Source organism: Oncorhynchus mykiss, chromosome 21 (assembly GCF_013265735.2).
Source record: "Oncorhynchus mykiss isolate Arlee chromosome 21, USDA_OmykA_1.1, whole genome shotgun sequence".
NCBI classification, from domain to species: domain Eukaryota; kingdom Metazoa; phylum Chordata; class Actinopteri; order Salmoniformes; family Salmonidae; genus Oncorhynchus; species Oncorhynchus mykiss.
In genome coordinates, this window is record NC_048585.1 from 821,761 (window position 1) to 832,500 (window position 10,740).

The 10,740-nt window shown below is 47.6% G+C and overlaps 1 protein-coding gene across 3 annotated transcripts in view; it reads right to left on the minus strand.

Moving 5' to 3' along the window:
* Positions 1–2,829: 2,829 nt before the first annotated feature.
* The window catches only part of LOC110516566 (mRNA-decapping enzyme 1B-like), a 27,177-nt gene continuing 19,266 nt past the window's right edge, over positions 2,830–10,740 (minus strand). The window contains exons 6-10 of one of the 3 annotated variants that reach the window (XM_036956549.1): positions 9,776–9,907; positions 8,451–9,509; positions 8,094–8,321; positions 7,144–7,211; positions 2,830–5,655 (exon numbers count right to left, since the gene is read on the minus strand). In XM_036956549.1, coding sequence (XP_036812444.1) covers positions 7,173–7,211; positions 8,094–8,321; positions 8,451–9,509; positions 9,776–9,907 — 1,458 coding nt within the window. In that variant the 3' untranslated portion in view covers positions 2,830–5,655; positions 7,144–7,172. The remainder of the gene's footprint in view (positions 5,656–7,143; positions 7,212–8,093; positions 8,322–8,450; positions 9,510–9,775; positions 9,908–10,740) is intronic. The other 2 variants (XM_036956547.1, XM_036956548.1) reach the window with 2 other exon arrangements.

Sequence of the window (10,740 nt, forward strand, 5' to 3'; positions counted from 1 at the left end):
GCTGAACCTATTGGAGGGGAACCCCCGTGGACTAGTCCCTAGGGAGAGGGGGGGGGGGGGGGGGTGTAATTGTGAGGATTATGCAGCAGAGACATTAGGGGAAGGATACTGAGGAAAAGTAGGGAGGGAGTGAAGGAAAGAGAGAGAGGGAAAGGAAGGAGCAATGGGAGAGAGAGAGAGTAATGGCCTGGGGTACTGAGAAAAATGAAGGACGAATAGAGGAGAGAGCCCCATCGGCCCTGGTCAAAAGTAGTGCACTATATAGGGAATATGGTGCCATTCGGTACACAGACAATCCCATCCTCTAGGCAGGCCTGTTCAGAGTTCCTTCATCAGTCTATCTGCACTAATGCTGTGATGACGACACCTCCTTTCATCACACATTTAAAGTGCCTTTATTATTAGCTGAGGAAATAACATGACGGATCAGAGTTGGACAAGCCTGGTTTCTTAACATGTCTGTCTGTCCACCCACTGACTGGCTGTAGTTCACACTGGCCTGGTTCAACTCATGGGCCAAGTACTAGTCCAGGGGTCCTCAACTCTGACCCTACGAGGTCCAGAGCCTGCTGCCTTTCTGTTCTACCTGATCATTAAAATTGCACACACCTGAGATCCCAGGTTTAAATCAGTCCCTGATTAGAGGGGGACAATGACAACATGGTGGTACTGACTTACAGGTCCAGGGTTGAGTTTGAGGGCCCTAGACAGACAGGCCCTAGACAGACAGACACTAGACAGACAGGCCCCTAGACAGACAGGCCCTAGACAGACAGGTCCTAGACAGACAGGCCCTAGACAGACAGGCCCTAGACAGACAGACAGACACTAAAGAGGAAGAAAAAGGGACAGAGAGAGAGAGAGATGTAACACTCTACATGCCAATACAGCCTTTATGAATGAAGACAGGGAAAGAGAGCTGGAGATAGAGAGACCGAGAACAACCTACATGTTGATTGACAGTTCATTATTGTTGGTTTCTAATGTCCCTCCGGGGCCACCATAGGGGAGGAGCTGCCATTCCATTTCCTCCAGACCGATTCAATCTGTCAATCACCACTTCGGTTTTCTTCCTGATAAGCTTCCTGTCGGATTGGGAGTAACTGAATAGCGTCCTCGACTTCCCCCTCAGAGTGTCTTCCCATTTATTTAGATTTGGAGCTCTCTCTCAACGTCCTGGAAGTCTGTGCTCTCCTCCATTTATCTGCCACGCTTTGAAAACAGTATGGTGAAATCTCATGAGCGCTGGATTTCACCTGGGAAGTTTCCACATCAGTACCATGGAGGAGGAGGAGAGGAGACATTTTTCAGACATTTCAGAGAGCCGTAGAATCAGGAGTCAGGAGAAACACACAATCTAACAGGTTTTACTTTGGTAACAGCGAAGGAAGGACAGATCACCTTGTCATTTTACACAACGAGCTCCTTACAGAAATGTTTTCAGTGTACAATCATGTAACATGATGATAAATATCAAAAGAGATTTTAAACTTAAATCAATCATTAAAACATATTGTACCAGTCAAAAGTTTGGACACAGCTACTCATTCAATGGATTTTCAAGAATGCCAAGAGTGTACAAAGTTGTCATCAAGGCAAAGGCTGGCTACTTTAAAGAATCGCAAATATAAAATATATTTTGATTTTAGTTACTACATGATTCCATATGTGTTATTTCATAGTTTTGATGTCTTCACTATTATTCTACAATGTAGAAAATAGTACAAATTAAGAAAACCCCTTGAATGAGGAGGTGTGTCCAAACTACTAACTGGTACTGTAGTTACAATCAATACTTTTTGTAGCATAACTAAATGCCCAAATACACAATCAATATAATACCCTCCCTCTTACCACCCTGACTAGCAAGGGACCAGGGTACAGGTCTAATTATCGGGTTGTACTTTGTGTGCATGAGTGGGTTTGACATATGGAAATGGATCGGTCTATTGGAAAATGACTGCAGTGTACAGTACAGGTTGGGGGCTAATTAGTCCTGGCCTATCAATATTGGCAAGGGGTGTGAGAAAGACAGACTTATTGTGAATAAGATGTCTTGAAAACAGTGTTTTAAAATCAAATCAATATCTGCATGATCCCACTTGTAACAAAGAAAGGAAAGCACTTGAGAAGTGGACCCCCCCTCCACAAAGCACTTGAGAAGTGGATCCCCCCCTCCCTCCACAAAGCACTTGAGAAGTGGACCCCCCCCCCTCCCTCCACAAAGCACTTGAAGTGGACCCCCCCCCCCCCTCCACAAAGCACTTGAGAAGTGGATCCCCCCTCCCTCCACAAAGCACTTGAGAAGTGGATCCCCCCCCCTCCCTCCACAAAGCACTAGAGAAGTGGATCCCTCCCTCCCTCCACAAAGCACTTGAGAAGTGGATCCCCCCCTCCCTCCACAAAGCACTTGAGAAGTGGATCCCCCCCTCCCTCCACAAAGTAAACTAGTCCCTGACCGCTCCTGTAGATGACAGTGGAAAACACATTTCCAAACTGTAAAATTCCTAAGTCACTTTGTCCACATCCCAAGGACAGACTGACTGGGTAGAAGTACAACTCTGTAAAGAGGTCCCAAATGGCACTCTACTCCCTCTATGGTGCAGTAGGGCTCTGGTCAAAAGGTAGTGCACTATATAGGGAAAAGGGTGAATTTTTGGAGGCAGCCATTTTCTCTTAAAATAGTGAAATAAGTAGAGCGAAGCTGCCCGGAGATGCTGATCTTGGGTCAGTTTAGCATTTCCCCCACTAATGGTTAAGGTTAATATTGGGGAAGGGGAAGCTGATTCTAGATCTGTTCCTAGAGGAAACTTCACCCAGAGACACATGTTTGAAGAAGACATTCATTTATTTCCAATTCAGTTGTGGTCCAGAGACGGTTCAATCATTACACAAGAAACAAGTTATGAAGTGGGCTGTTCGGTCACTCAGAATGTTTGACTCGTAGAAAAAAGAATAGAGGTTTTCAAAACCAAAAGAACAAAAATGACGGGACTCCAGATTTCCACGGGTTTAAAAATAATTGATACATGCCAGATTGTGTAAATTAAAACACTTCCTGTTTCAGTGGTACAGGTCATTGCAACATTGTGTTCTTAAAATGTGTTTTTAAAATTTCCTTGTATGACAACGGCATAGAAAAATAGACAAACTATTCTATTATCTCTCTCTCTCTCTTAACATAAAATAGTTTCTTAAACACTTTGCTTGATACATATAAACCGTCTACCAAACTAGTCTGGCACGTGTGAGCACAGAAGATTCTGAAAGAACCGTGTCGTTGTACATTTTGAGTTTCAGACATCTGGAAATAAAGACAATGGCCTGATGAAAATAAATGCCAGGTTCTACAGTAAGGTGTGATTCCTCCTCCGGGTGAACGTTTACCTCAACAGAGACTCACTTCTGTGAGGTAGCTCAGCTCAGCTCAAGCTTAAGGGTTTGAAATATTGTCTATTTTAAAAAACAGGACTTCCCACTTAATAAAAAGTGTTAAAATAAACTCATCCAACTTCAAGTGAATTAAACATTGTCAAATGCCTGGAGAACCATTTTAGTTAAGAGAGGTATCGTTTAAACCAAGTTCAGTCATTCCAAAACATATATAACTGTTTGATAGCTTTTACTACAATATCCCATTCAACATTTCAATTATTTTATTTTTTACGATAAAAACATCTTAAAAATGGCCAAAATCAAATGTCCTTGTAATCTGAATCCACAGGTTACATCCACAGCGCTCACATTAGGAAGACGAATTTAGCTAGATCAGCAAATAGATTATAAAATGATTGTGCGGGTTTGGGCATGATCCCCGGGACTCACTCATTAGGCACCTGATGGAAGAAAACAGACAAAACAGGGAGAGGGTCTCCCTGGACTTGTCCCAGAAGAAATGATTATTTTCAACTTCCTGTTGCAAAGCGTTTTGAAACATGTTTCTATTGGGTGCCTCATTCAACAGGACCCTGAAACATGTTTCTATTGGGTGCCTCATTCAACAGGACCCTGAAACATGTTTCTATTGGGTGCCTCATTCAACAGGACCCTGAAACATGTTTCTATTGGGTGCCTCATTCAACAGGACCCTGAAACATGTTTCTATTGGGTGCCTCATTCAACAGGACCCTGAAACATGTTTCTATTGGGTGCCTCATTCAACAGGACCCTGAAACATGTTTCTATTGGGTGCCTCATTCAACAGGACCCTGAAACATGTTTCTATTGGGTGCCTCATTCAACAGGACCCTGAAACATGTTTCTATTGGGTGCCTCATTCAACAGGGCCCTGAAACATGTTTCTATTGGGTGCCTCATTCAACAGGGCCCTGAAACATGTTTCTATTGGGTGCCTCATTCAACAGGACCCTGAAACATGTTTCTATTGGGTGCCTCATTCAACAGGACCCTGAAACATGTTTCTATTGGGTGCCTCATTCAACAGGACCCTGAAACATGTTTCTATTGGGTGCCTCATTCAACAGGACCCTGAAACATGTTTCTATTGGGTGCCTCATTCAACAGGACCCTGAAACATGTTTCTATTGGGTGCCTCATTCAACAGGACCCTGAAACATGTTTCTATTGGGTGCCTCATTCAACAGGACCCTGAAACATGTTTCTATTGGGTGCCTCATTCAACAGGACCCTGAAACATGTTTCTATTGGGTGCCTCATTCAACAGGACCCTGAAACATGTTTCTATTGGGTGCCTCATTCAACAGGACCCTGAAACATGTTTCTATTGGGTGCCTCATTCAACAGGGCCCTGAAACATGTTTCTATTGGGTGCCTCATTCAACAGGGCCCTGAAACATGTTTCTATTGGGTGCCTCATTCAACAGGACCCTGAAACATGTTTCTATTGGGTGCCTCATTCAACAGGACCCTGAAACATGTTTCTATTGGGTGCCTCATTCAACAGGACCCTGAAACATGTTTCTATTGGGTGCCTCATTCAACAGGACCCTGAAACATGTTTCTATTGGGTGCCTCATTCAACAGGACCCTGAAACATGTTTCTATTGGGTGCCTCATTCAACAGGACCCTGAAACATGTTTCTATTGGGTGCCTCATTCAACAGGACCCTGAAACATGTTTCTATTGGGTGCCTCATTCAACAGGACCCTGAAACATGTTTCTATTGGGTGCCTCATTCAACAGGACCCTGAAACATGTTTCTATTGGGTGCCTCATTCAACAGGGCCCTGAAACATGTTTCTATTGGGTGCCTCATTCAACAGGGCCCTGAAACATGTTTCTATTGGGTGCCTCATTCAACAGGACCCTGAAACATGTTTCTATTGGGTGCCTCATTCAACAGGACCCTGAAACATGTTTCTATTGGGTGCCTCATTCAACAGGACCCTGAAACATGTTTCTATTGGGTGCCTCATTCAACAGGACCCTGAAACATGTTTCTATTGGGTGCCTCATTCAACAGGACCCTGAAACATGTTTCTATTGGGTGCCTCATTCAACAGGACCCTGAAACATGTTTCTATTGGGTGCCTCATTCAACAGGACCCTGAAACATGTTTCTATTGGGTGCCTCATTCAACAGGACCCTGGCCTCAGAACTTGTTCGTGGTGGCTTCCGTGGAGAAGCGGTGGGCGTAGGACTCATAGATGGTATCCAGGAAGGAACTGTCGTTCTGAAAGAGAGAGAAGAGCCAATTAGAGAGTTAGAGAGAGAGTGAGAGTTAGAGAGAGAGAGAGACAGAGAGAGAGACAGAGAGAGAGACAGAGAGAGAGACAGATAGAGAGACAGATAGAGAGACAGAGAGAGAGACAGAGAGAGAGACAGAGAGAGAGACAGAGAGAGAGACAGAGAGAGAGACAGAGAGAGAGACAGAGAGAGAGACAGAGAGAGGAAGGGAGAGGAGTAGAGAGGAGAGAGAGACAGAGAGAGGAAGGGAGAGGAGTAGAGAGGAAAGAGAGAGAGAGAGAGATAGAGTACTCTGATCAGGAGTGTGGAATACAAACAAAAGAGTATTTGGACAGGTTGAGAATGTGTCTGTCTGCGCTGGTCTGAAACAGCTCTCTTTAGCAGGACATTTTCTGTCTGTCTGCGCTGGTCTGAAACAGCTCTCTTTAGCAGGACAGTGTCTGTCTGCGCTGGTCTGAAACAGCTCTCTTTAGCAGGACAGTGTCTGTCTGCGCTGGTCTGAAACAGCTCTCTTTAGCAGGACAGTGTCTGTCTGCGCTGGTCTGAAACAGCTCTCTTTAGCAGGACAGTGTCTGTCTGCGCTGGTCTGAAACAGCTCTCTTTAGCAGGACAGTGTCTGTCTGCGCTGGTCTGAAACAGCTCTCTTTAGCAGGACAGTGTCTGTCTGCGCTGGTCTGAAACAGCTCTCTTTAGCAGGACAGTGTCTGTCTGCGCTGGTCTGAAACAGCTCTCTTTAGCAGGACAGTGTCTGTCTGCGCTGGTCTGAAACAGCTCTCTTTAGCAGGACAGTGTCTGTCTGCGCTGGTCTGAAACAGCTCTCTTTAGCAGGACAGTGTCTGTCTGCGCTGGTCTGAAACAGCTCTCTTTAGCAGGACAGTGTCTGTCTGCGCTGGTCTGAAACAGCTCTCTTTAGCAGGACAGTGTCTGTCTGCGCTGGTCTGAAACAGCTCTCTTTAGCAGGACAGTGTCTGTCTGCGCTGGTCTGAAACAGCTCTCTTTAGCAGGACAGTGTCTGTCTGCGCTGGTCTGAAAAACCTCTCTTTAGCAGGACAGTGTCTGTCTGTGCTGGTCTGAAACAGCTCTCTTTAGCAGGACAGTCTGTCTGCGCTGGTCTAAAACAGCTCTCTTTAGCAGGACAGTGTCTGTCTGCGCTGGTCTAAAACAGCTCTCTTTAGCAGGACATTGTCTGTCTGTCTGCGCTGGTCTGAAACAGCTCTCTTTAGCAGGACATTGTCTGTCTGTCTGTGCTGGTCTAAAACAGCTCTCTTTAGCAGGACAGTGTCTGTCTGCACTGGTCTGAAACAGCTGTCTTTAGCAGGACAGTGTCTGTCTGTCTGCACTTCGATGAATAACCTCAAGGTCCTTTGGTAAGACTGTCTGGCTGAACAAAGACTGAACATAAACATTGTGTCTCTGATGGTGTCCTGAGCAGAAAGACAGTGAATATAAACATAAAGGCAGGAACAGGACAAACCGTTTGGCTGTGTGAGACCAGCTGCTTCTTCAAGGAGGGGAGAGTTTGACGCCTGCAGAATTGCTAGTCTTGTTATGTAAATACATTGAAGAGAAATAGAAACGCAACACGTAAAGTCTTGGTCCCATGTTTCATGTTTCATGAGCTGAAATAAAAGATCCCAGAAATGTTCCAAACGGAACAAAAAGCTTATTGCTAAAAAATGTTGTGTACAGATTTCTTTACAAGTGCACCCACCGCCAACAGGGCTTCTGAATCAAGTGCACCCACCCCCAACATGGCTTCTGAATCAAGTGCACCCACCGCCAACATGGCTTCTGAATCAAGTGCACCCATCGCCAACAGGGCTTCTGAATCAAGTGCACCCACCGCCAACAGGGCTTCTGAATCAAGTGCACCCACCGCCAACATGGCTTCTGAATCGAGTGCACCCACCGCCAACAGGGCTTCTGAATCAAGTGCACCCACCGCCAACATGGCTTCTGAATCAAGTGCACCCACCGCCAACAGGGCTTCTGAATCAAGTGCACCCACCGCCAACAGGGCTTCTGAATCAAGTGCACCCACCGCCAACATGGCTTCTGAATCAAGTGCACCCACCGCCAACATGGCTTCTGAATCAAGTGCACCCATCGCCAACAGGGCTTCTGAATCAAGTGCACCCACCGCCAACAGGGCTTCTGAATCAAGTGCACCCATCGCCAACAAAAATTTAAAAATTCAATAAGTGCAAGCCTTCATCGTTGTCTTTCCTCCAGAAAGGTCAGGAATGACTCGACTAGTAATGCCTTGCAGACCAACCAGTTGATCTGGATCGACCGCTTGGTGGCCACTGCCTTATATGAACTGTGAACACGTACAAGCATTGAAATTGTTGGGCGATGCTATTATATTTTTGTTCCGTGTAACTTTGTTCCTGTAAAAACAGCCTGGCTCCTCCTCTCTCCTACCTGTATGAGGTGCAGCAGGGTGGCCTGGAGCTGGCTCTTAGAGAGGCCCCTGGGTTGGGGGTCGTCCGGGGCCTGCGGGGCCAGGAGGGCTGAGGGAGGATGAGAGCCAGGGGGGCAGTGGGTGTCCCCAGAGGCTTTGGCCTGGGGGCGCTTGGCCTGGGAGAAGACACTGGGGGACAGGAGCAGGGTAGGTGCCACCGTGGCTGGGATACGCTGGGGGGAGATCACCTGGAGACAGAGAGGAGATGGTTAGAGACAGAGACCTTACTTCCACAAACACAGATCCCTCCCTGTGCAAAACCACTCCAGCACTTTGTTACAGTCCTTTGAGTCAGATATATATATATATCCTTTTACCTGGAACTTCTGAGCAGCGGTGCCTGCAGAGTTCTTGTCAGCCAAACTGTCCAGAGACCTGGCTGTAGAATGAGCCGACTGCTGGCCGTGCTGCCCCATGGCTGGGGGGGCTGAGGGGGCTAGAGGGGCTGGCTCGTGGAAGCGAGGAGCCAGGTTAGAGGAAGGCCTAGTGGGCTCCGGGACCAGACTCTGCTCCTGTTGAACCAGCTGCAGCCTCTGGAGCAGCTCATGGGGGGAGACGACACCAGTTAGCTGCCCCTGCTGGGGGTGACCTGGCAGGTGTTGGAGGTATAAGGGCTGGGGGTGCTGGAAGGGGTGGAAAGGGTGACAGGGCTGTGACTGAGGATGACCAGGCTGGGGTTGGTGGGGAGGTTGAGACTGGGAGGGATGTGAGGGCAACATGGGGACCAGCATCTGGGGGGGCTTGGTGGGGCTGAAGTACAACGGCTGGGCCTGGTGAGGAGGGAGGTGATGGTGTTGAGAACCAGGGAAGCCCAAAGCATCCACCAGGAGAGGCTGAGGACGGGCAGACTGGAGACCAGGGATGAGAGGAGGAGGACGAGGACGACAGGGAGCGGAGGTGGTCATTGAAGGGGTGGTGGAAGTGGGCTGGTTCTGGAACAGTCTCTGGATGGGGTCTTGTCTGGCCTGGGTCTGATGGTGGAGGACAGAGGGGGCTCCGTTCTCACGCAGTCTGTTCTCGGGTGACTCGGAGACGAGTTGGAGCTGCTCCATAGGACCTCCTCTCTGGAGCTGCTTCTGAGGCTGGGAGGAGGAGGCGGAGGAGGCGGCATCCTTCATGAGCTTCTGGAAGGCAGGGCAGTGCTGCGGGGGGCTGCTACCTGAGATCAGACCCCCTTCCTGGGCCTGGAGACGGAGCTGGGCCTGGACTGGGTCGTCGTAGGACAAGGAGCGGGCCACCGCCGGGCGGACACCACCAGGCTCCCCCTGGGGCCCTGGACCTCCTGACCCAGCCATGGGAGAGACCAGCTCTGCTCTGGCCTGTTGGACACCAAACAGAGTGGCCAGAGAGAGAGGCCTGGGCTCTCCTCGACTATCCTAGGAGAGGAAAAGGGTGATGGAAAGAGAGAGAGGGGGAGAGATCGGTGGTGTGAGACAGAAAGGAGAGAACATAAGGAAAACAAACAGTAGAAACAAACAGTAGAGCCTAACTGTGAAACCAGGTCAACACTGTGTTAGACATCAGCAATTTGACCATGAAAAAAACAACAACAACTAATTCACAGGGTGGATAAACCACATTTAAAATCTACTTATTTCCATTGTGTTGAATAAGGTTGAATAAGGTGAAAGGCTCTGTGTACCTGAACAGGCCTCTCCTGTAGCCCAGGCTGGGGATATCTCTCCATAGGTTTGACAGGGATAGGTTTGATCAGGCTGGGGTTGGCATTAAGGACACTACACCCTCCTATCTCTTTAGGCTCTGGTTGGCCACCCTGAGAGGAGAGAGAGAGAGAGAGACAATAACAGGATGTTGATGTCCGTTCATTTAACCCATTTTCATACATGGCGCGTTCAGGAATACATTAGTATAGTACATTATGATACAGCAGCAGACATCTTATTTCCTCAGAAATACATGAATCACAAGGCTGCAGGCTTGTTATATGCTTTAGTGCCCCCTGGTGGTAGTGGTGTGTTAGTAGCTTGTCATAGTGGTAACATGTGGTGTAGACCTTACTGTTAAAACACTAACTTTTACAAGCCCTTCATTTTCTTCACTGCATTGTTGGTTAAGAAAATATTTACTAAATAAACTTAAGTAAAAAAAAATTTGAAAGTAACGAGGCTATATACAGGTGGTACCAGTACAGAGTCAATGTGGAGGCTATATACAGGTGGTACCAGTACAGAGTCAATGTGGAGGCTATATACAGGTGGTACCGGTACAGAGTCAATGTGGAGGCTATATACAGGGGGTACCAGTACAGAGTCAATGTGGAGGCTATATACAGGGGGTACCGGTACTGAGTCAATGTGGAGGCTATATACAGGGGGTACCGGTACAGAGTCAATGTGGAGGCTATATACAGGTGGTACCAGTACAGAGTCAATGTGGAGGCTATATACAGGGGGTACCAGTACAGAGTCAATGTGGAGGCTACATACAGGGGGTACCGGTACAGAGTCAATGTGGAGGCTATATTCAGGGGGTACCGGTACTGAGTCAATGTGGAGGCTATATACAGGGGGTACCGGTACTGAGTCAATGTGGAGGCTATATACAGGGGGTACCGGTACTGAGTCAATGTGGAGGCTATATACAGGG